A 25802-nucleotide genomic window follows, 5' to 3' on the forward strand; every position below is an offset into this window, starting at 1 on the left:
TGAATTCGTCACGATGGGCCAACTGACCTTCTTCATCCTCATCGATCATCCTTCACTGGTACCCCTCCAGCGTATCCCGTTAGCGCAGGCGGGGTTACCATACCATTTTCACCCATAAAAAAAACAATGTCTAGTGATTCGATTAACTTAGTTTTTTTTTTATACAACAGAATGGAAAACAAGCTGACGGTCCACCTGATGGAAAGTGGTAACCGTCGCCTATAGACATGAGCAGTACCATGGACATAACAGAGTATACTGTTTTGCCCATGATACCCCCCCATGCGTTGCCATTCCTGAGGACTCAGGTGTTATTTCTCTGTACCCAGTAAATTCACGCCGTATCCCACCCATCAAACCAAAAGACAGCCATGCAAATACAACTGCTTCACGGTTGAAACACGAATGGGACAGAGGTACCTAAAGCAATCGAGTTTTGTACAGTCTCCCTCTGGTGGTAAGTACGAGTAGGTTGTAAAGAAAACTGCAGATTTGGTTTGTAAGAAAGTTTAATAATTAGAGAAGTATTGAAAATATCTCCAGTGAATGTATCAACAAAGAAACGAAACAATTTAGATACATAAGTACAATATATATATAGCTTGCGCGCTATGCTAGATATTTAGGAATAAAACTCTACAATTAACAACTAAAATTTTCATTAATATAAATACACTAAATGTGAATGTTGCCGAGTCACGTGGAACCTTAAGTATATTAACTAACACAGTACAAACATACACCGAGTGCGCCGGGGACTAAGTGAAGTGGTTCGACGCACGCCACACGAACAGTATCCAGGGAACACGCTCGGCCGCCCGCCCGTCCGCCCGCTCAACGCTCGGCCGCCCGCTCGCACGCTGGCACGCTGACACGCTGGCACGCTGGCTAGCACGCTGGCGTGCCGAGCGTCAAGCGGGCCGAGCGAGCGTAATACTATGTCCGCTGCTAACAACAAAAAATTTAGAGAGCAAGAGGGGCGCACGGCTTAACCGCTCTTGAACAGGAGGATGGCGACTTGACCGAGGTAGAAGTAGATGAAGTGGCGCGTCTCGTGCGTCACGTACGAGCCGAAGTTGCGGCCCACGATGCAGTGCCATGTCGGGTTGTATTTCTTGTCAAACTCCTTCTTGATATACGCCGCTATATCCTGCAATAACAAACAGCGTTCATGATACCATTAACAATCAAATGATACAATTTTTATTACACTGTTCATATTTTACATGTTCATCTTACATCTTGCAAGCAAGAAAGTGATATGAAAGATTAAAAGACAGACAATTTCATGTACAGGGACTATGTTCCTCAGAGTACTGCCATTAATTTGATATGTTAATACAATGCAACCTTATACTAATAACTACAAATTAAAGATATTAATATAAATACTTTGGATGCTCTATGATTTCCTTGTAAGGAATTACTGTATAAATCTGTTTACTACAGCAACTTTAGTTTACTTTTCATAACAACGGTCAAATTGCTCAATACAATCATGTGAAATTGTAATATTTTTGAATGGAAACAATCTATGTGTACTTGACCACAACAGGAAAACCACTTAAATTCAATTTTATCATTGTGAGAATGTAGCACGCCGCACACGCCGCCCGCCGCATTACTACAGCCATTGTAATGAGGCACAGCTTGTTTAGCGTACGCCACTAGGTCAATTTATATAAGTGTACCAAATGTAACACTTCCTTCAAGTACAAAGTTTTAAAGGTTGTAAGAGATAACTGATACAGGATATGAAGTTGATTAATGTTCGAGTGTTCTTAAGAATCTAGAATATTCTGTGTATTTTTATTATTATTATTTATTTATTTATTTATTTACCATGCAATAAGACACAAAAACTTAAGAATTTTTAGTACCACTTAAACCTATACTTTTTTACTTTTATGTTATTTATTAGAATTCATTGCAATCAGTTCATTCTTGTTTATAGTGAGAAATGGACATGGATAAAATACAAAATTATCCTGCCCTTATTCCGTACCATTTTGGGTCTGCAAAATATGTAAATAAATAATAATGTTTCAGTCACCCCTCTGGGGCAGTATTGTAACATTTTTTAAGAACTAATGACTTGCTCTGAATAAATTTCAGTAAAATATGTAAATTTTTCACCAACCTAATGACAAAACTCGCCTTATATTCTACATACATTTAAAAAGTAAAAAAGCCCCGTCTCTAATAAATATAAATCATGAAATAAAATTACTTGACCTTGAATTTAAATATGAAAAGTACACATCAAGCTACTTTTTGTGCTTAGGCCATTTATTAGATATAATATGGATATTTAGTATCTAATATTTATGTCATTATGTAGGTAATATTGTAATGATTAACAGACCAACTTACTTTTTCTATATTAAATTTCTCAAGTGCTTGTGTTGCACAGTCTACTGCATCCTGCTGCATCTCTTCGCTCATGTCGGCATTCTTGATCACCGCCTTGCGGTCACACATCTTGTCAGCTGTGTTTCTGGCAATTAAAATATTATTTCATGAAATTAACTTTATTAAAAGTGCCTTTATAAGATTGACAAGACTATTGCATATTGTCTTCAAATATGCAAGTACCTCTATATACCTATTTTTAATATATTCTGGATCAAAAGAATAATCTGTGAAGAACTCTCTAGAATAAAATCACATAAAACAACTTTTAAAAAGTTGTTTTAAAATTTTAATACAAAAAAAAAACTATTGTTTAAACACACTTAAATATCTTATGATCACTACACTAACGCAATTTTATTGTTTTCGTCAGAAACACGACGGTAGTCATGTTTAACTTTCCGTCGCGCGATAACAAGAGATTAGCGATAGCGACGCGAGATGCCTCAAGCCACAATCAAAACATATCTGTAGCTCTCTCAACATCACGCCTAATGGTCATTGAATGTTTATATTCAATAACAGTGCAAAGCTATAAATAGACTCCAGTAAAGGTCAGGTGCTACCCGGGACTCCAGCGCGCCCTTTATGAAATTACCGTGCGATTCAACATAACACGAGGTGTTTTTGCTACCTTACATGGCTCTTCATATATAGACTACAATGCAGTATACCTGAACTCCTGGACGCACTGCGGACGTTTTTTTGTGCTAATTCGAACGGAAGCGGTTGCAGACAGGCCCGTCATCAATAAAAATCGAGGAAAAGCGCGAACTACTCGCGTATCGATATGGATTTTCAAACAAGATAAAACTTATCTATTCTAGTAGGTTATTAGTTTAATACCATAGAAACGTAAAAGTTTGATCAATAGAGTCAATTTGAAGTACATTTTAGCAAATACACGAGGATCGAGACCGCTTCTATAATACGCTATGCACCATTTCGTGATTATTTCAAAAACTACTCAACAACTTTCACTGAATAATAATAATAATGATTAATAGAAACTAAATGAACACCAAAATAATAAAATACTCACTTTTGCTTCGGGATAAGAACAAATTCTCACGTAAAGATTTTGATACCGGAGATTCTATGACTACTTTCTAGTGGATTCTTTCAGAGGCTTCTTTCAATAAATGTTTCTTCGTAGTGCTGCAGATGGCGTTCGAAATTCAAAAGATTAAAAAATGACGTGTATTTTGCTGCGTTCTTCAAATAGTTCGATTTTCAGCCAGTGTTTTAAAAATCAAGAAAATAAAGTTCATAATAATTAATATCTATTTCATAATAAATTTAAGTAATGAAATACTTTTATATTAAATGAATATAGAAAACAATCGTCGAGATATTTTCTTTATTTTTTGTTAAAGATTTTCATTTATAGATAATAAAAATGACTAATATAATAATATTGAGTAATTATAGTGTATTCAATTATATACCTATGTATATTACAAACAGTATATACATAGATTTAAAATTGATTTAGTTTGTAATAATTGTTGTTTGAAAATCCTTTAAATAACTGTGTATGTATCCCTTAAATAACGGTATATTATAAATATCTGAAAAAAATTGTTACTACTAACTAGAAGTACGATTTAAATTTATTACAATAAAAATTTATTTTAATACAACCCGATTTGTTGCTCATAACTTTAACAGTCATAAAAAACCATTTTAAAAGGACATGAACGCATTATTAAAAAAAAATTGTATTTCCTTTTCCTAGCATGCCTACTGTCAATTAGACATTATAACGAGACGCCATATTTTATTGAGTGATACATGTAACCCAACGAATATTTGCGTCGAAAGTTGTAACGCGAATGGAATTGAAAATCTTGTTTAGCTATTAGTAAATCTTATTAAATTCATATCTCTTATATATAGTAACTAATTACTATGTCCGGTGGAAGCGGTAACAACAGAAATGAGTGCAGGATATATGTCGGTAACTTGCCTCCGGATATCAGGACAAAGGACATACAAGACTTATTCTACAAATTCGGTAAAGTCACATTCGTCGATTTGAAGAATAGAAAAGGACCACCATTTGCTTTCGTAGAATTTGAAGATCCCAGGTGAGTACATTGCAAAATGGTATAAAAATATGTAGAGTTGCAATGCAATGACGCACATAAATATTTAAACATCGTTTTTATGTCCACTTGTTCTTATTGTTTGCCTAGCATTCGACAGTTACATAATAAAATAAATTATCTATGGCGCAAAATTGTGGATATTTGTAGCCATTTTAATTGGACTTCATTCAACAAACCTACTTTAATAATGATCGGGAGACCGTAAATCGAGCATAACAAACGAACTTGCTGTCATATTTACAATATTAGTAATTACTAGTTGTATCCCTAAACTTTATTCCAATAAAAGTATCCTATGTTAATCTAGACATGATGGGGAAAAGTGATTGTTTGCAATGGGGTCTAATAGCCCCTTTGCTGGCAATATACAGGTCAATCTTCACACAGTTCCCCGTGAAAACCATCATGGTTATTTGTTAAATGTGTCCTATAAGGCAAACTGACCTGCTTTCATTCTCTGATGTTATCTCTTACTGGTACCCTACCAATTAAAACCGATAGTACAGGCAAATATACCATTCCATTCTTACGTAATAAAAAGAAACCTTGACATGAATGTTCTAACACTTCCCTAAAGTTAACTGAGAGAGAATGCTTTTATTGTTTTATCCTTAAGTCCGCTTTGTACACATATAGGGACCAATGAATAAATAAAAATAGTAATATGTATGTTTACATGAAAGTAAGAAGTAGACTAAATATAAAAAGGAATTTAAGGTTAAATACAATTCTGCAAATTGTATTTAACCTTAAATTAACTATAACCTAATTTTAATTCTTAATTTTGTTTTGCTTACCGATCCTATACAATATATTTTGTATTTTGGGAATAAATGTGCAGATAAATATGTTACTACAACAATTATCTGACATAACTAATACCTTTGATAAAAAAAAAGTTTTAATAAATTTAAAAAAGAAAAATCTTTGATGTGATAAAGATTAAAAAAAGTTTATTTGACAAATTAGAAAAGGTTATATTGACCATAATCTGAACAGTCAACTTAATGACTGCCTGCCCCATCTGGGATTACTACTGTGAGCATGTTTGTAGTTATTAAAAAGTTTTTATATTATTGCATCCTTGTCTCTTATCAATGTATGCTTTGCAAATAATTATTTGCATGTCAATGATAACCACCTGCATAAATATTGTCAATTAACAAATGATCCCCATATATTTAATTGTTATTTCATGTAGAAACAGTTGTGTGTAGTTTTATTAGGCATTAACAGAGAACATCTCTGATATGAATTTTTATTTAACATTCTTCATATAATGTCTTTTCACCTTTCACTCAAAAATACTAAATTCAAACAATTTCTTCCACCTCATTCAACTCAAATTTATTATTGTACTTTTTTTAATTGGGCGATAATGGAATGGTAACCCCGCCTGCGCAGGAGGGGCACCAATGAGAGATGATAGGTGACAATAAAAGCAGGTCAGTTAGCCCATCATGACGAATTCCACTAGAATTAACTACAATGGTAATTCCAGGGGGAACAGCTGTGTTTCGGTTTGAATGGTAATATTCGGTTTGAATATGGTGCAAATTTACTGGGTACAGAGGAATAACATCTGAGTCCTCAGGAATGGCAATGCATGGGGGTATCATGGGTATACTCTGTTATGTCCATAGTACTGCTCATGTCTATAGGCGACGGTTACCACTTTCCATCAGGTGGACCGTCAGCTTGTTTGCCATTCTAAGTTGTATAAAAAAACATCACTTTATGTGACCATGATAATGAAATGTTTTAATAACAATTTTATTAAGATAAAATAGTACTATAATAATGCTTATTTTATATGCCTTATTTCTATAAAAATACCATGCTGTTACCACAATGAATGTTTGAAGATAGTGTTTGTATCTATCACCCAACCTATTTACTATTTGGTTATATATGTATATGTAAATATCAATCTTGGTTATTATATTAGTGTGTGTTGAATTTAAAATCCCTTATCTTAGCTGAATGTTAACCATGGTTTCAGTAATATGTTATCATTGGTACATCATACAATGTATTGCATTCAAGTATTTTTAAAAATAGTATTATTTTGATAAGTGTTCGGAACTGTAAGTTTTTTTGTTGACTGCATTTATTACTGATTAATAAAACTATATGTAGTGTAAGATTACACTGCACATAGCGTTCAATTGTTCCTACCTTTGCATTGGAGCAATTTTTATTTTCAACCGTAAAGCAGTTGTGTTTGCATGGCTATGTTTCGGTTTGAAGGGTGGGATATGGCGTGAATTTACCGGGTACAGAGGAATAATACCTTAGTCCTCAGGAATTGCAACGCATGGGGGTTATCATGGGTGAAACAGTATACTCTGTTATGTCTATGGTACTGCTCATGTCTATAGGCGATGGTTACCACTTTCCAACAGGTGGGCCATCAGCTTGTTTGCCATTCTAAGCTGTATAAAAAAAACTAATTTATAAAAAGGAGTTTCTCAAATTGGTTGTATTTTTTTTTATTGGTCTCATAAAAAAATTATCAAAATTAGTTCAGTAGTTCTAAAATCAAAATAACTGGTTTTTCCACAATTGAAGAGAGTTTTTTTTTTTTATAGAACATTATCTTAAGTACTTATCATTTACTTATACAATGACTAATGCTCTGTGATGATGCTATTATTATTGTTACTGCTGTACTCCCATCATGGAACTGACATTTCATAGTTTTACAAGAAATGTTTAAAAAGATGGCAACACACTAGCTAAATTTTGTATGTTGTAAGTCTTTATAGGTGGCGATACCCTCAAACGGAGATTTTTTATATTATGAAACAGAATGGCTAACAAGTTCATGGCTCACCTGATGGAAAGTGGTTACTATTGCCTATAGACATGATCAGCACCGTGAACGTCATGGAATACTCTGCGATACCCGTGGTACCTTTCATGTGTTGCTACTCTCGAGTATTGTGGACCATTATGGACCGGCGGCTCGGGCTGCCTAGCAGCCGACAATAAAAAGTGGGCAGCATCGCGTGAATGGGAATGCCGTGGCAGGGACGCGGACGACGCGGTGCGCGCGCGCGACGGCTACGACTACGACGGGTACCGGCTGCGCGTGGAGTTCCGCGCGGCGGCGGCGGCGGCGGCGGCGGCGGCGCGCGCGGCCGCGGCGGCGCCGAGCGCTTCGCCGGCCGCGCCGCCGCCCGCGGCCCGCCCGCGCGCCGCTCCGACTACCGCGTGCTCGTCACCGGCCTGCCGCCCTCCGGCTCCTGGCAGGACCTCAAGGACCACATGCGCGAGGCGGGCGACGTCTGCTTCGCCGACACCTTCAAGGACGGCACCGGCGTCGTCGAGTTCCTGCGCCACGAGGACATGAAGTACGCCGTCAAGAAGCTCGACGACTCGCGCTTCAGGAGCCACGAGGTGCGTCCCGTCCTAGTCCTCCTCCTCAAAACGAATCTCTTATACCTTCGATGTCATTAAAATATTAACCTTCTAGGGCGTACAGTCTAACATCCCATTTCTTGAAAAATTACACCCGTCCCTTGTAAAGATAAACAGTACCATAGACTTATAAACTTTGACTCCCATAATACCACTACATTGTCATCCCTGAGGATCGATGTTTCACACCATCTTATCCAGTAGTTTCTCCACCATGTCAAACCTTTTTGAAAAGTAAAATAGCTTAATACATAGTATAACAGTCAAGGTTAAGTTCAACCGTAGCTACCGTGACCCCCGCGTCACCGATATCGCCATACAAAGACAGTTTTGTCTCTATCGAGTTTAGACTCTGATGGGGTACCAACAGTAACTGTGTTCATATGTATCGCGGTACCCTCTTCCTAGTAACTACATACCAGATTTTTGTTTCTGTCTTTACAATGTGGATTGCATCTTTTTTTTTATGGATGGTAATGGAATGGTAACTCCGCCCGTGCTAACGGTATACGCTGGCGGGTCACCAATGAGGCATAATAGATGAGAATGAAAAGGCAGGTCAGTTAGCCCATCGTGATGAATTCACCTGGAATTCAGCACGATGGTTTCCAAGGACGACCACGTGGAGATCGACTTGGTTGAGCATATTGGAATGGAACTAGTAATCCGCATTGCTAACAATCCCATCCCCCCATGGGGATTGCATCACGTCAACGTCCTGTCGTGATCACGTATTGGCCCGACTATGATTTTAGATATGCTTAATAAATATATAGCTCATAAATATACTGCTTGGCGACAGGAACACAAATAGAGATACTTATCTCCCTCTGCTATAGGTGTTCCAAATCATATCTTACAAAATCCTATGAATGAAAAGAAGATAGGTGAATCGTATACGTGATGCTAGCCAAGAAAATGGGGGGGAAAGGGACTGTTAGTAATGAGGTCTAATAGCCCCATCACTAGCAATGTACTCTCTCAGGTAGACCTTCACATGGTTCCCCCTGGAAACCATCGTGGTTCATTCTTGTCGAATTCATCATGGTGGCCCAACTGATCTGCATTCATTCTCACCTATCATCTTCCACTGGTGCCTCGTCGGTGTATACCGATAGTGCGGGTTACCATTCTGTTTTCACCCATAAAAAAGCTAAGAAAATGTGTTAATTCTCTCATGATTAATGCTGATGAAACTTGTTCCCAGGGTGAGGTCTCCTACATACGCGTGAAGGAGGACTACGGAGGAGGCGGCGGCGGCGCCGACAGGTACAGCGGTGATCGCGATAGGTCAGGACTCCACTCCCTTTTTTTTTATTTATTTATTTATTTAATTTATTTATCATCATATCAGCCTTTAACTGTCCACTGTTGAACTTAAGCCTCCACCTTGGGGAGTTTTCCCATTAGTTGCCATGCTTGGCAGGTGGATTGGCAACCGCAGTCAGGCTTTAGAGATGTTTTTAAGAGGGATGCTATTGTCTCGCCCTCTCTTATTCGCCTAGTTTACCAGAGGGAGACTGTACAAAAATCGTTTGCTTGGGCACCTCTGTCGCATTCGTGTTTCAACCGTAAAGCAGTTGTGTTTGCATGGCTGTGTTTCGGTTTGAAGGGTGAGATATGGCAGTGAATTTACAGGGTACAGAGGAAAAACGCCTGAGCCCTCAGGAATGGCAACGCATGGGGGTATCATGGGCAAAACAGTATACTCTGTTATATCCATGGTACTGCTCATGTCTATAGGCGACATCAGGTGGCCCGTCAGTTTGTTTGCTATTCTAAGTTGTATAAAAAAAAAGTTGCCTCTGACTACACCTACGGGAAAGAAAGGGGTGACCTATTCTATGCTGGGACCACACTGCCAATTTTTATTTTATGTATGCAACTATATCTATTTACATATAACAACAATAGATCCTGTTTAACCCTTCTTTACAAGATTTTTTTATTGGTGAAATAAATCAAGGTGATATAATTCATGTTCAAAATTAAAGGAAAAATGGTTAAAAAAATAAATTTGACAGCTATGGTTTTTTTTTCTGCAATGGACATTAAAAAGGTATCCAGACACGAGCAACTTAAAGTGAACATGTTCTTTTATATAATTTTTGGACATTCAATGTTATGATGGGAATTTCCACTATTATGCAAAGAAGGATTAACTTTATTCATTGTATGTAAATCAATGTGACATACACTAGAACTACATTTAAAAATTGTCTTCAACAAAAAAACTACTTCATTTGTGGCAAAATAAGTTATTTTGATTTAAAAACTAAACTACTGAAACGATTTTAATAAAAATATTTTTTTTTTGATAAAAGAATTTTCCGAAATGTTTAAGAACAAAGTTATGAGGTAACAAACATACTGTGATCATTCATACCTTGTATTTGAGGTGCATAACGTAATAGTTAAATGTCCCATCAACTTTAGCTGCTGTATAATATAATAAGCAATGTGATTCGTGTATGGTGAGGTGGCTTTATTTTTATGAATGAAAATGAAATGGTATCCCCGTCTGCATTATTAGTGTACGTTAGCGGGGCACCAGTAAAGAATAATAGGTGATGATGAAAACAGATCAGTTAGCCCATCGTGAATTCGACAAAAATTAAACACGATGGTTTCCAGGAGAAATCGCATGGAGGTCGATTCCTATAAGGACTAATTGACCTGCTTCATCCTCACCTATCATCCTTTACTGGTGCCCCGCTGGTGTATACCGATAGCGCGGGTGGGGTTTACTATTTCATTATCACCCACCAAAAAAAAACCCTGCTAACGGTATACACTAGCGGGGCATCAGTGAAGGATCAAAGCAGGTCAGTTATTCCATCGTGATGTTTACGCCTGGAATTGATCACGATTGGTTTCCAAGGGGTGCCACGTGGAGGCTAAGCAGGCAGGGTACATTGGTAACGAGGTGGTGTAGACATGTATAGCGGGCGTGCAGTGCATATGGCGGTGGTTGTTGCAGGTCGCGGTCGTACTCGCCGCGGCGGCGCGCGTCGCCCACATACTCGCCGGTGCGCCGCTCGTATTCGCGCTCGCGCTCGCGCTCGCGTTCGCCCTACTGAGCGCTCGCACACGCAGGTCGGTGCGCAACCTTATGTATTTCATACCCATACCACACACGTGACCAATACTGATACATTAAGAGCTCTCTACTTATAAATACAAGATATGTATACAGGGTGGCATCGAAATGGTACGCTTTTTAAAGACTGTTCTACGAATGAAACTGAACATTTTCATCAATGAAATTGGGTAAATACATGTCATGTATATGTATGTGTGTATATATATGTATATATACAGAATTACATAATAATAGGTGAGTGCATATTTTGTACTGTATAGTGCCATTGGTACAGGTACAGGTGTTCTTTTTTCGAGAATTTTAATTGATTTTATGGTAACGTTTTTTTACTTAAAGAAAACAATTTTGAGTCTTAATGTAAACTACCAGTTTTATGGGATGGGTTACGTTAATTAACTTATTGTATATATGGAATAATACATTTAACTGTAAAGATTAACGTAGTAAGAAATACTGGAATTTTTTTATCATATTTAAAAGAAAATGTACAGTTTCACTGACAAATTTTGATATCACCCTGTATAAATTGACACACTATAACAATATTTATAGTAATTATTCCTTTGAATTTTACAAAAAATATTCTCAACTCGAATGTTCTTTTTTCGTATGTGTGTTTACTTGATCTCTTCACAATTCCAAATATATTTTTCATGATTATTTTTACCCAACTGATATTGGCTCTACACTAATTTTTTTATGATAAAAATCAATTTTTGTTTAAAAGTAAAAGTTTTAATATATGAAAATGCAAAAAAATAAATGTTTCACAGTAAACAGAAAAAAATTAATAAAATAAAAAAAATTGAATTTGAATATTTATGGGGTTCTTGCAAGCTTTCTTTTTTTATTTCTATCATAAATGTTGATAGAAATAAAAAAAACACCATGAATGAGATGCAAAGGAAAAATTCCCAGAAAAAGGAAAATTTATTCAAACTAGACATGTTTATAGCTGGCAAGCTTAATTATTTAATTGTAAGATTATTATGAACTGATGAAAATTGTGGACAATCTGACCAAAATGGGAACCGAAATTTTTTATTTCCAATCAAATGTTAATTAAGGAATCTACTGTTACATACAAGTAACAAAATAATTAATGCTTTACTTCTAATATAATTAATAATTGAAAATAGTTTAAGTGCATTAAAACACTCCAGCTTCAACTGTAATATGGCTGGCTCATCATAATTATGCCTTTAAAAATATATTTTCAGAACACTGGACAAACTGCACCAAGTAAATAGTTTTATATATAAAATAATTAAAACAATGACATATTGACCCGGTCAGTGTATTTCATTATATACAAGCATATAATGTTTATTCGAGTATATATTATATATATAATTTTTGACATTCATGGTATAACAAATATGGAAAATACTGGTCGCTGTACACAGAAAAGTGCATATTTGATACTAAATCTATGTGAAATCTGACCTTGCACATTTTACTTTCCAATAGTCCCTGTATTTATATTTATAATATATAGCATTTATATATTATATATATATATATATATATATATATATATATATATAAAACTATGTAAGCTATCACGAATAGTACAAACTCTTCTTAGTTTGGTGCTAAACAGCGCTCTGTAAATGTCCAGTGAGTAATGATAGGGGAGGATCAAGTCAGGTCAGTAAGGCGATCACGATAATTTCACCGGAAATTAAACGCATAACGTCATAGTTGTCAGGAATGGCAACGCATGAATGGTAACATGAGCACAATTGTATATGCCGCTGTTCATGTCTAAGCGACAGTGACCACTGTCATAAAAGAGGAGGCACTGTATGAAGGTAGATCCAAGTTTGTATGTTATTATAAACGCTGGTCAGCGAGGTGCTTACAAAGTGCCATTGCGCACGTGCTACATGAGGTGTGGACATGTGACCGACTGGAGATGTTGTTGACAGCGCGAGCCGCCGCCGCCGCCGCCGCCGCAGCCGCCGCCGCTATACTAGCACTAGCCCTAGCACTAGACTGTACCTAGCGTAGCTCGACCCGCTGCGGCCTCTACACGCTTATCTGTACGATATTTAGCCTCATCCTAACATATACATCGTATATATCGCCCGTTTTACTCATTTGAATGTTTTTCAAATTAGGCGGTAGTTTCATAAAAAATTGACAATTTGTATATTAACGAACTATCCCCTACGGGGGTAGGTAGATGCTATTAGAATGGCCAGGACGATGTAAGTCTTTCATATCATACAGTTGTGATCTACTTCGTCCGAGCTGTTGTAATACAAGTTGAAGGACAAGTTTGTTTAGTATAAGGCTAAGAATTCTACAGATAATATATATATATATATAATATATATATATATATATATATATATATATATATATATATATATATATATATATATATATATATATATATATATATATATATATATATATATATATATATATATATATATATATATATATGTTATTTTTTTTTAAATTGATATTTTTACTAATTATAAATAAGACTAGCAATAAACACTGTCGGGGGCCGCGACGGGCCTCGTTTCTCTGTAAATTAATGATGACATCACACTATGACTGTAATAATTAAATAAGTTTTCTTTTGTTTCATCCACTGTGGATTGGGATCATTGGATGTGCTTGGCTGGAGGTGTGAGTCAGGATGCCTAGGATCGGATCGGATCGGATCAGGGACGGATCGGACGGACGCGTGTTAGTGTCGGATTGGATCGGATCGGATCGGATCGCAGTAGGACGGTGCCGGTGCACTCTCGCACGCAGAGGATCGTACCGAAGGATCTCGGATGTGGGCAGTCAGGTTGTCGGATGCGCCGAACGGACCGTACGGACGCCAGGATCACGGATCTTTGGGTATGATTTTGTAATTATTGCAAATAACTTATGTTGAGTGCACGCTCGGTACGGACTATATTAATGTTTGATATCCTTAACTCACACTTTATTTGCTTCTCGTTGTCTGCGTTTATTTCTAGACGTAGGTGCGACGGTTAGAAGTGACGAGGTGCTCAGCTTGGCTCATTAGTGTCACACCTAACATATAAATGTCATGTAATATTTAAGCATGCTTTTTCTGAGCTTTCATACGTCGCGAGAGGTGAGTTGTGAGGGTGTGGAGGCGAGCGTGGTTTGAATGTGACGTGGCCTGGTGTTGTGGCCGACGAGTATGACCGGGACTCTGGTTGCGAGACATTAGTACACATATAATTATGTTAAATAAATTCAAACTGATCACAAATTGTACCATAGTGTCGGCTGAGCGTCGACTATTTGATATCATAGTTTTAATGACTGGACATGTATTTAGGTAGGTACTGGATTGCATTCCAAACACCGTACAGTTTGATGGATTTAATAAAAATTCTTTAAAACGTACCTGTACATTTTTATTTTACCTTATAATCTTAAGGTGCGTGCAGACAATGCGACTCGCTAAGCGTTTGAACTTGCAAAGCGACAATATTTAATATTTTTTCTCTTGCCTTGCAAGTTGTTGCACTGTCTGCACCCGCCTTTACAACAATCCAACACTACAAACGTAAATAAATATCATCTATAATTTAAACCCTGAGTGGATAGCGCAGGTGCCGAACGTAAGATTCTCGTAGGTGACTTGTCTGAATCCGGCGTCCTCGATCATAGTCTTGAATTTTTCCTGTAACGATTACATTTGTAATTGTATTGATGTCATACAAGTTGGACAAAAAAAAACAGGTGCATTAACCACTTCCTTTTGCTAATTGGTCAGCTATTTGATTTCCATGAATATTTGAGTGACCAGGGGATCCATGTCAAGATGATGTCATGTCTGTTGCCCAAGTCATTTAATATCATTATGCAGTTCTTTATAAGCTTAATTTTTGTACTGTCAAGTGCAAGTAATGTCGATTGACTATCCGAGTAAATAAATATAATATTGTTTGTGAAGTTAAAACTTAGATTCAGTTCTACACATCTTATTATGGTCATAGTTTCGGCCTGGACGATTGTGGCACACTTACCTAAGTTTAAAGAGCTGTGGACTATTGGTCTAATACCATATCCCACATTTAAACATTTTAACACAAAAGTATATTACATTTAAAACATATATAAAAATCGGTAAAAAAACTTTTAAGTTAAACGGTTTTATTTTATGTGCACTGAAAACTACAAAATAAATAAATAGTTACTTACCTATCAACCTACGTAGGTGATCTCGGTCATTAATTTCTCTGATGGTAGTGGTTGTCATAACATGAACCATGTCAGCGGCCGAAAGGCAGTTCATGAGAGAACACTAACACCAGGGTTTGCTTGGTAGGTAAACTAAGCAGCCCGCACTATAACAAGTAGGTATTTTGACCTTCTAGTTCAGAAATATTTTAGTACTAGGCAGAATAGCTTTTAGGCATATTAGACTAAAATAAAAACGTGGGGCCCATTAACTATTTCTGTATTACTTTCTACTATACTAAGTGTGGATTGCATCGACTTATTATAATCGTCATCATCATCATCCTAGCGGTTTATCCCGGTCGCATCCGAAACCTCATAGCTCCGGAGTCCAGGGTCCGCTGAATCGACTTACTATAATCGTAACTGGAGGTTTTGACCATCAATAACCAGCCGTTACGGCTTCACCAGCGAACGCCGAGCTCATGATCTACCAAAGTATAAGATATGCTCTGCTATAGGTATGATTTCAGAGGGGCCCCACGTTTTTATTTTAGTCTAATATGCCTAAAAGCTATTCTGCCTAGTACTAAAATATTTCTGAACTAGAAGGTCAAAATACCTACTTGTTATAGTGCGGGCTGCTTAGTTTACCTACCAAGCAAACCCTGGTGTTAGTGTTCTCTCATGAACTGCCTTTCGGCCGCTGACATGGTTCATGTTATGACAACCACTACCATCAGAGAAATTAATGACCGAGATCACCTACGTAGGTTGATAGGTAAGTAACTATTTATTTATTTTGTAGTTTTCAGTGCACATAAAATAAAACCGTTTAACTTAAAAGTTTTTTTACCGATTTTTATTTTCTTGTTTTTAGTACTTAGTGAAATTGTTTACCGAATATTCCTCATTTTATTTAATTCATTCAGTGCATCATTATTACATGGTTTCTTACCTGATAATTTAGTACAATCTAATTCCTCAATACATAGCCCTTCCAGAGACTTGACTCGACTTAGAGCCACGTATGCTTGTCCTTCCTCAAACCATTTTGAGCCCAAATATACTACTGCATGGTCAACGGTGCTGCTCTGCATTTTATGGACGGTGAATGCTCATGACAAAACTAAGGGCAACATCCTTTTTTCAGCCGTACCATAATTGAATTTTGCTGGAAACTGTATGGCTTTAGGGTAAATAACGTGCATGCCGTCTGTGCCAAAGTCAATTAAAACTGATGATATATCTGTTTCGTACATTTGGGTTCGACGGAACTGAGGCCAAAAATTTTCTGTAATGTGGCCTATAGCGTCATTTACCAATCCTTTTGTAACGTCAATGTTGGACCGCAACATTACTTTTGCACCTACAAATATTTCAAGTACTGATGGTAAGCCTCCAGTCTTATTTATATTTGTTGGTATTTTTTGTCTGGTGTTTAGTGTCTGAGTGTCGAGTGTCGAGTGTCGAGTTTCGAGTGTCTAGTGTCTGGGTGTCTGAGTGTCAAGTGTCTGAGTGTCTTATATCCGAGTGTCGGAGTGTCTAGTGTCTAGTGTTTAGTATTTGAGTGTCGAGTGTCTAGTGTCTGAGTGTCTAGTGTCGAGTGTCGGGTGTCGAGTGTCGAGTGACGTCGAGTGTCGAGTGTCTGAGTGTCTAGTGTCTGAGTGTCTAGTGTCTGGTGTTTAGTGTCTGAGTGTCGAGTGTCGAGTGTCAGAGTGTCTAGTGTCTGGGTGTCTTGTATCCGAGTGTCCAGTGTCTGAGTGTCTAGTGTCTAGTGTTTAGTGTCTGAGTGTCGAGTGTCAAGTGTCGAGTGTCGGGGGTCGAGTGTCTAGTGTCTGAGTGTCGAGTGTCGAGTGTCTAGTGACGAGTGTTTAGTGTCTGAGTGTCGAGTGTCAAGTGTCGAGTGTCGGGGGTCGAGTGTCTAGTGTCTGAGTGTCGAGTGTCTGAGTGTCGAGTGTCGAGTGTCTAGTGACGAGTGTCAAGTGTCTAGTGTCTGAGTGTCGAGTGTCTGAGTGTCTTGTGTCTGGTGTTTAGTGTCTGAGTGTCGAGTGTCTAGTGTCTGAGTGTCTAGTGTCCGAGTGTCTAGTGTCTGAGTGTCTTGTATCCGAGTGTCTAGTGTCTGTGTGTCTAGGGTCTGAGTGTCTGAGTGTCTAGTGTCTGAGGGTCTAGCGTCTGAGTGTCTAGTGTCGAGTGTCGAGTGTCAAGTGTCGACTATACACATGAGCAGTACCATGGACATAACAGAGTATACTAATTTATAATTATACTTATTTATAATTAATACTGAATACTAAAGTCTAGTGTCTAGTGTTTAGTGTCTGAGTATCGAGTGTCGAGTGTCTAGTGACGAGTGTCTAGTGTCTAGTGTCTGAGTGTCGAGTGTCTGAGTGTCTTGTGTCTGGTGTTTAGTGTCTGAGTGTCGAGTGTCGAGTGTCTAGTGTCCGAGTGTCTAGTGTCTGAGTGTCTTGTATCCGAGTGTCTAGTGTCTGTGTGTCTAGGGTCTGAGTGTCTGAGTGTCTAGCGTCTGAGTGTCGAGTGTCGAGTGTCAAGTGTCGACTATACACATGAGCAGTACCATGGACATAACAGAGAGTGTCAAGTGTCGAGTGTCGAGTTTCGAGTGTCTAGTGTCTGAGTGTCTAGTGTCTGAGTGTCTAGTGTCTGGGTGTCTGAGTGTCAAGTGTCTGAGAGTCTAGTGTCTGAGTGTCTTATATCCGAGTGTCGGAGTGTCTAGTGTCTAGTGTTTAGTATTTGAGTGTCGAGTGTCGAGTGTCGAGTGTCTAGTGTCTGAGTGTCGAGTGTCTGAGTGTCTAGTGTCTAGTGTTTAGTGTCTGAGTGTCAAGTGTCGAGTGTTGGGGGTCGAGTGTCGAGTGTCGAGTGTCGAACGTCGAGTGTCGAGTGTCGAGTGACGTCGAGTGTCGAGTGTCGAGTGTCGAGTGTCTGAGTGTCTAGTGTCTGGTGTTTAGTGTCTGAGTGTCGAGTGTCAAGTGTCAGAGTGTCTAGTGTCTGGGTGTCTGAGTGTCAAGTGTCTGAGAGTCTAGTGTCTGAGTGTCTTGTATCCGAGTGTCCAGTAGACACTGGAGTGTCTAGTGTCTGGATGTCTGAGTGTCTAGTGTCTAGTGTTTAGTATCTGAGTGTCGAGTGTCGAGTGTCGAGTGTCTAGTGTCTGAGTGTCGAGTGTCTGAGTGTCTAGTGTCTAGTGTTTAGTGTCTGAGTGTCGAGTGTCGAGTGTCGAGTGTCTAGTGTCTAGTGTCTGAGTGTCGAGTGTCTGAGTGTCTGAGTGTCTTGTGTCTGGTGTTTAGTGTCTAAGTGTCGAGTGTCGAGTGTCTAGTGTCTGAGTGTCTAGTGTCCGAGTGTCTAGTGTCTGAGTGTCTTGTATCCGAGTGTCTAGTGTCTGTGTGTCTAGGGTCTGAGTGTCTGAGGGTCTAGCGTCTGAGTGTCTAGTGTCCGAGTGTCTAGTGTCTGGGTGTCTCAGTGTAGTCCTATTATTTGATACCCATATTGTGGTGGTTGTGGAAAAATATGTACCTAGTCCGCCATATTGGAACGGCGTCCATCTTGAATTATAAATTTTGACATAATCATCGTGTTTTACTAGTGTAGCCCTTTCATTTGATACCCATATTGCGGGGTTTAAGGAAAAATATGTAATCCGCCATTTTGTATCGGCGGCCATCTTAGATTTATAATGTTATTGATTTTATTATATTGTATTGTCATCTAAATTAAATGTGTGTACCAAATTTCAGATCAATCTGACAACGGGAAGGTGCTTAAATTCCAATTTCTAATTTTGACCCAAATAAATAAATACCGTACAGGTCGAGCTAAATAAAACCGTTTAAAAATCGTCCATTGAAGCGGCTATTATAAGGTCAGACAGTAAAAAAGTAAAAACTTTATTTTACGAAGTTTGATTCGTTCGACATTAGAAAAAATCGTAATTACCTGATTCGGGAACTGCCTGATGCTCTCGACCAAATACTGGTAGGGTTTCCACTGGCCGGCTATCAGCTGGCCCAGCACTGGGATCAGCTGGAACGAGTACTGGTCGTAGACCCTGCGACAAATTAAATTCTTTGCAATAACTTTTTTCGAGATTAAAAATGTAACTAACTACGTGTTTGGTTTACGATGGTAAGAATGAAGTCTGGTTAGTTTTTATGTATTTAAGACATTACTTACAAGAGAGACACTTTGTACAAAAGTCGTTTGCTTGGGCACCACTGTCCCATTTGTGTTTCTACTGTGAAGCAGTTGTGTTTGCGTGGCTGTTTCGGTTTGAAGGGTAGGATATGGCAGTGAATTTACAGGGTACAGAGGAATAACACCTGAGTCCTCAGGAATGGCAACGCATGGGGGGTATCATGGGCGAAACAGTATACTCTGTTATGGCCATGGTACTGCTCATGTCTATAGGCGACGGTTACCACTTTCCATCAGGTGGGCCGTCATCTTGTTTGCCATTCTAAGCTGCATAAAAAAGCCGTGCCTAAAGCGTTAGTTCCTTCGTCAGAGATAAATCATAAGAGATATTAATTACCATTGTACCGCGTCGTTGGGTATGTGACTAAACTCCAGGCACATGAAGCGGCCACCGGGCGCCAGCACCCGGTACGCTTCCTCCAGTACCTGGATAACAATAATTATTGTAATGATTTATTTACATTGTCATCATTTATAGATAGATAGATACTCTTTATTGTCTCCTCCAAAAGATTACAATAGTAAACTTATTATAAATATAAACAATTACAAGAAATAATCACAGTGAAAAAACAATGGGCGACCTTATCGCTACGAGAGATCTCTTCCAGGCAACCTTTGGATGGAGAAAAGATAGATAGATACTCTTTATTGTTTCCTCCAAAAGATTACAATAGTAAACTTATTATAAATATAAACAATTACAAGAAATAATCACAATGAGAAAACAATGGGCGACCTTATCGCTGAGAGCGATTATATATGTATGTATCTATATAATACAATCTTAGATTATATATATATAGAGCTTCGAGTCTCAAAACCGGGTCAACTTTATGTCAACTAATTGTTAAACTGACTCATTTTTTTATCAGTGTTCTATATACTTACGCATACAATGTATCTTGATGTATTATTTAATAAATAAAATGAGTGTTTATGCATTAAAAAGATGCAGAAATTATAAGACTAAATATATAGTTATAAAGGAATCACTTATAACTATTTGTCACGCAAAATTGAAAAAGTTGACCCGTTTTTCAATATTATTTTTGTGTATTAATTTGGTCATAAATCAAGACAATAAATGTAATGATACAGTTGTTAAGTACAGTGAGGCGGTCTTATCGCTGACAGCAATCTTTACAATACAACCTTAGAGTAATTTTTAATACCATACATATTGATCAAGATTGACACCGGGTGTTTTGTGGAAGTCCAAGGTCACCTTATCGACATGCGTGCAGTTCCTGATGCCGAATGCGATGGTGTAGGCGGTGTACGAGTCATCGGGCAGCGAGAGGCTCTCCGCGTCCCCGCACACCCACTCTATGTCCACCGTGCTGTCCCTGGTGTAGCCTTGTCTACAAGCCATAATGAACAACTTCACTGATCTATACTAATATATAATGCTTGATTATTTATTTATGCCCATCTCTGGGACTAGCAGTCGGATTTGAAAAATTCTTTTTACATTTGATATTTTTTTTATACTACTCTGGTGGCAAACAAGCATATGTCCCGTCTGATGGCAAACGGGGTACCGTAGCGTATGGACGCTTGTAACACCAGGAATGTCACGCGCGCTTTGCCGACGTTTAAGAAGTCTAAATACGCCCTTCTTGAACCCTATACTTGTAGTCTTTAGGGAAAGCCTTGGCAGGAAGATCATTCCACAACCTGAGTGTTCACGGGAGGAAGCTCTCCTGAAACCGCACTGTGCGTGAACACTAAGGTATGAAAATGGATTCCCTGCCGATGACGATGTTATAGGTTATTTGACATCATGGTACGACACAGTTAAATCTCATGTCTAGACAGTGGTGGCAATCGAAAATAGACACAAATCTATTTTATTCATGATGTAATTTGTGAATGGTCCCTTACTTCTGTGCTCTGAGCTGGCCGACGTCCAGCATGGCCTGGTTTATGTCGCAGACGGTGACACTGCTGCGTCGGCCGGCCGCATCGCCGCTGTTCCTCAGGTAGTTTATATACCTGAATGTAATGTCGCCTGTTGACAAGAAAACCTTTCATCAATTTTATCTATTTGTTAAAATAGACTTTAGGAATAAATCCTGAATTACAGATTCTTTTTAAATTGTCCATATGTATAAATAATTAATGTTGACAACATATCTATTTGTTACTTTTTTTTGTTTTTGTAAATGTAATAATAACACCACCTATGCTAATGGTATACTATGCCAAAGAGTGATGATAGGTGAGGATGATGTTGATAAGTACACTAGAACACAATATACTAACAATAGTTTTTTTTTTTATATATGCCAAACAAACTGCCCGCTCACCTGATGGAAAGTGGTAACCCTTGCCTATAGACATGAGCAGTACAATGGACAGCATCTAGACGACCATAGAACCTGGTATATAATAAAGCAAGCATTCTCATGAGAGGACTATCTAATTTATTTACAGACATTCAGAATATTGTTAACAAGTATAAGCTTATTTCATTAAACAATTACCTGTGCCTCCAGCCATGTCGAGCAGCTTCGTGCCATGTGTGGGCGCCAATCGTTGGATAAAAATGTCTTTCCACAGGCGATGCACTCCAAACGACATGACATCATTCATCAGGTCATATTTGTCAGCCACATTTTCAAACACCTCGTGAACTAAAACATTAGATGTAATATCAATAAATGAAGTACATGGAAGCAGACTGTCTAATACTTGTTAACAGAATTACACATCTATAATTTTTGGACTTTGCATATTTTTTACTAGAAATTGCACAATTGGAATAAAAAGTAAACAATACATTATTATCCTAAATTTCATGATGTTTGATCAAGTTATTAAGCTATACTAATCACTACATAGTATAAAACAAAGTCACTGTCGCTGTCTGTCCGTCCCTATGTATGCTTAAATCTTTAAAAGTATGCAACGGATTTTAAAGTTTTTTTTTTATAGATAGAGTGATTCGAGAGGAAGGTTTATATGTACAATACATGCATTAAATAGTAGAGAAACACTGATAATTTTAAAGGTCTCTAATGTGATGTGATGTGCACCCGTGCGAAGCCGGGGCAGGTCACTAGTAATATATATAGTATACAATTCCTTACCCTAAGTTATTACATAAGATAAGAGGATGACTGCCCACCAACAAACAACTGGTTATCATCACCCACAGCCGCACTGTAAGGCTGTTTATGCATGTGAAAATGGTTTCCGATGTATGCTATGGGGCAAGAAACAAACTCACTTTCACTATAATAAGGATTTTGTAACCTGACATTTGAACCTTCAGAAAATTGATAAATTTTATGTCTGATTTCTATGTGAAGTAAAACAACTCTACAGACATAATCAGGCCTGTAGTAGATACTTGTTTTATCCAAGCATTACTCTTGATTAAATCTAGTGAGTATGTATGTATAAAAACTTTATCCAAATTCTTTTTTAATTTAATGAAAATAGAGTGTAGTTTACAAGAGATAGTGTATCCTGATAGATAGATAGATAATTTATTTACATTACTTACAGCACACAAACAACAATACAAACATACACATAATACACAGGTATTCCTGGTTGAAACATCAACATAATTTAAGTAAATTATTATAGTTTACGTAAATGATGTCGTTAATTCTCGTCTGTTATAAATCGTAAAACATGTAGTGTGAAAATCTAAAAATTAATAATGGAATTTAGGTTAGGAAACAAGATGTTATCCCATGTTTGATAGTGTAATGAAATCTTTGGTTTACAAAGTGGCACCTGACCTTTTTTCCATTTCTCCTTTTCATCAACAGTTTCAAAACCAAAGTGCGTTTGTTTATTTTCACTCTCACCACTAAAAGACTCAGATTGATTAGTTTTAGAGCTTAAAGCACGCGTTTTACACACATAGGTTCTTGTAACATTTGTTGATTTTAATACCGCTCTTCTGAACATTGTAAAATAATTATTCACGTTCATTATACAATGGATTAGAAATAGATTAGCAGTCAAACACTAGCATATAGTCCAGCATATTTATATCAGAAACTCAAATTCACAAACAACGTTTGACGCAATAAATAGTCAAAGAAAGTACACTTCTATCAGAATTAAAAAATCACAGATTATTTTATTTTCACATATATTATGTTAGTTCAGGCATATCTTTAATTATCAATTTTCATTCGCTCGTTTGCAGTCAGTGTAAGCGCACGTTTCGTTTTCTTTTTTTTTCATAATAAATCTATTGCATTTATTTGTATACTAGTGATGGACAAACATTTTGTCTATATCGATAAATATGGATAAATTTATTACACGTTCTCCTTCAACTCCGAACCTAGTTGGGAAGAGGCTGCGGGAAGATGAAGATTGGCAACAACCAAAACGAACTGCTCTTTCAAGAGTATTCTCACAGAATGCTACTACATCTGTCTCCAACCGCTTTGGAAAACTTACAGTGGATAGTAGTGAAGAAACGACAGATACTCCAAGAAAATCAAGTACTAAGAAAAAGACATATGGTCATATCCCACCAATTATTATGGAATTATCGTCCAAGTGGACACACAGCTCAATATCAACATTAATTCAAAAATTTGATCAACGTTTTCACCTGCTTTACAAGGGTAAGAATAGGGTGAATATTCACTGTCACTCGATCCAAGCTCACCAACACATAAAAGAAGGACTGTTAAAAGATGGAATATCCTTTCATACATTTACTAGAAAGGATGAGAGACTTCCTAGAGCTGTCATCAAAGGATTACCTGCTGATACTGTAGAAAATATTACGAAAGACTTGGAAGAGGCCGGATTCGCTGGTGCTACGGTTTCTGTTATTAAAACTGCTAAGCCAGTACAGTGTCCGCCTATTCTAGTTCAATTGCCTACTGGAACTGATATGAGCAAATTCCGGCAGATTAAATACCTTTGTAATTGTGTAGTTGAAATTCAACACTATAAACCAAACAAGAAATTAGGTACGCAGTGTTTCCGTTGTCAAGGTTTTGGTCATGCAAGCCGCAACTGTAATAAGCCAGTACGATGCGTTAAATGTACTGAATCACATACAAGCTCTGAATGCCCTAATAAAAATAAAGAGTGTCCACCTAAATGTTGTAACTGCCATAAAGAACACCCGGCTAACTATTCCCAGTGTGAAGCTCGTCTTAAATATATAGATCGAATTCAAAATAAGCGTGAATCAGTTAAATCAGTGCATCAACCAAAGTTAAGAGAGTTAAATCTTCAACCAATGTCTCATCACTTCAACCTGATTGATCGTCTAATAACGCCATCAGTATTTACTGAAAATAAAGAGAAGACTCAACCCAAAAATCCTGTACAAAATCAGATGCTAGATTCCACCACAAAGGAAATTTTAAATATATTAAAAATAATAAAGTCTATTAAACAAGAATTTAATAGCTGTGAAACGATGACAGATAAAATTATACTGATTTTGTCACATTTAGGTCAATATGTCTAAAAAAGTCAAAGTACTTTATTGGAATGCAGACGGTGTCCGTAGTAAGCGACAGGAACTTGCAGACTTAGTGGTAAGCGATCTCGATATTGACATAGTCGCGCTGTGCGAAACTAGATTGTCTGAACGTGCCTCTTTTAATATTAAGGGCTTTTATTGTTATCGTCTTGATAAACGGAATAGTGGTAAAGGACAAGGTGTAGCAATATTAGTTAGAAGAAATATTGAACATAGTTTACTACCTCAAATAAATACGATAAATCTAGAAGCTATCGGTATTTCCATTAATTATCCAAACGGTAAACTATTAGTTTACTCAGTCTATCAATCACCCAATCTCGAACTGTTAACAGCAGACATTAACTTACTACTGAATTCAGGTACTAAAGTTATATTGGCAGGTGATTTTAATGCTAAGCATAACTGTTGGTGTTCTGGTCCTGTTAATAGACATGGTATAAGGTTGTTTGATCTTATGACACAAAGTGACTTCATAGTCCATGCTCCCACTGCACCAACTCTTATTCATTATCGAGCGGAGTTGACTCCGTCTACTCCTGATCTAATCTTGAGTAAAAACGTCCATAATATCAATAATGTCTGCACTATTTTTGCTCTCTCTTCAAATCACCTCCCTGTATATTTTGATATAAACTTCTCTGTTAACCGAATTGTAAGTAGGAAATTTATTTATTCTCAGGCTGATTGGAAGAGTTTCCGTCAGTACTTAGATAACAACATAACTTTAAATAACTGTATCTTTCGCACTAAAGATGAAATTGATTGTAATATAAAACATCTTCAAGATGTTATAATAAAGGCGAGAGATGATACAGTTCCAATTACAAATCCAGATCTTAATAAAAGTTTACCCGGCGTATCAAACGTCTAATCCAGGCGAAAAATCGTCTCC

General features: G+C 37.5%; 3 protein-coding genes across 5 annotated transcripts; 1 reads left to right on the top strand and 2 right to left on the bottom strand.

The window, feature by feature from the left end:
* Positions 1-491: 491 nt before the first annotated feature.
* On the bottom strand, positions 492-3611 carry LOC113522385 (dynein light chain 1, cytoplasmic). Of its 3 annotated transcripts, none has more exons than XM_026908059.3 (3): positions 3455-3611; positions 2374-2497; positions 492-1150 (listed from the first exon to the last, which is right to left on the bottom strand). In XM_026908059.3, the coding sequence occupies exons 2-3, from the start codon at positions 2479-2481 to the stop codon at positions 989-991; spliced, it is 270 nt and encodes an 89-aa protein (XP_026763860.1). In that variant the 5' UTR covers positions 2482-2497; positions 3455-3611; the 3' UTR covers positions 492-988. The 3 variants fall into 3 exon arrangements, with proteins under 3 accessions (XP_026763860.1, XP_026763861.1, XP_031764455.1); XM_026908060.3 differs by lacking the exon at positions 3455-3611 and adding an exon at positions 3087-3227; XM_031908595.2 differs by lacking the exon at positions 3455-3611 and adding an exon at positions 2606-2807.
* A 534-nt stretch (positions 3612-4145) lies between these two features.
* LOC113513541 (serine/arginine-rich splicing factor 1A-like) lies at positions 4146-13385 on the top strand. The gene is given in 6 exon segments (XM_052895715.1): positions 4146-4502; positions 7557-7624; positions 7627-7925; positions 9154-9236; positions 10927-11042; positions 12981-13385. Coding segments are annotated over 5 exon segments (729 nt in total). The 5' UTR covers positions 4146-4323; the 3' UTR covers positions 11027-11042; positions 12981-13385.
* Positions 13386-14397: 1012 nt separating this feature from the next.
* Positions 14398-23529, bottom strand: LOC128200885 (2-methoxy-6-polyprenyl-1,4-benzoquinol methylase, mitochondrial-like). The gene is made up of 7 exons (XM_052895710.1): positions 23184-23529; positions 21915-22064; positions 21313-21439; positions 20654-20789; positions 19763-19851; positions 19168-19279; positions 14398-14716 (listed from the first exon to the last, which is right to left on the bottom strand). Exons 1-7 carry the CDS (start codon positions 23377-23379, stop codon positions 14615-14617), a joined length of 912 nt encoding a protein of 303 aa, XP_052751670.1. The 5' UTR covers positions 23380-23529; the 3' UTR covers positions 14398-14614.
* Between the last annotated feature and the right edge of the window lie 2273 nt (positions 23530-25802).

The sequence above is a fragment of the Galleria mellonella genome, unplaced genomic scaffold (assembly GCF_026898425.1).
Source record: "Galleria mellonella isolate WM207_F2 unplaced genomic scaffold, CSIRO_AGI_GalMel_v1 utg3070, whole genome shotgun sequence".
NCBI lineage: Eukaryota > Metazoa > Arthropoda > Insecta > Lepidoptera > Pyralidae > Galleria > Galleria mellonella.

Excerpts from the sequence above, each read along its gene's own strand:
- LOC128200885 (XM_052895710.1), bottom strand. The coding sequence starts at position 23,379 with ATGAACGTGAATAATTATTTTACAATGTTCAGAAGAGCGGTATTAAAA. Across the intron at positions 22,065-23,183 it reads AAAGGAGAAATGGAAAAAAG|TTCACGAGGTGTTTGAAAAT; the intron begins GTCAGGTGCCAC and ends CTAATGTTTTAG. Across the intron at positions 20,790-21,312 it reads GGCCAGCTCAGAGCACAGAA|ACAAGGCTACACCAGGGACA; the intron begins GTAAGGGACCAT and ends TATGGCTTGTAG.
- LOC113522385 (XM_026908060.3), bottom strand. The coding sequence starts at position 3,160 with ATGACGGGCCTGTCTGCAACCGCTTCCGTTCGAATTAGCACAAAAAAA. Across the intron at positions 2,498-3,086 it reads CAGTGCGTCCAGGAGTTCAG|AAACACAGCTGACAAGATGT; the intron begins GTATACTGCATT and ends TTTAATTGCCAG. Across the intron at positions 1,151-2,373 it reads AGAAATTTAATATAGAAAAA|GATATAGCGGCGTATATCAA; the intron begins GTAAGTTGGTCT and ends TTGTTATTGCAG.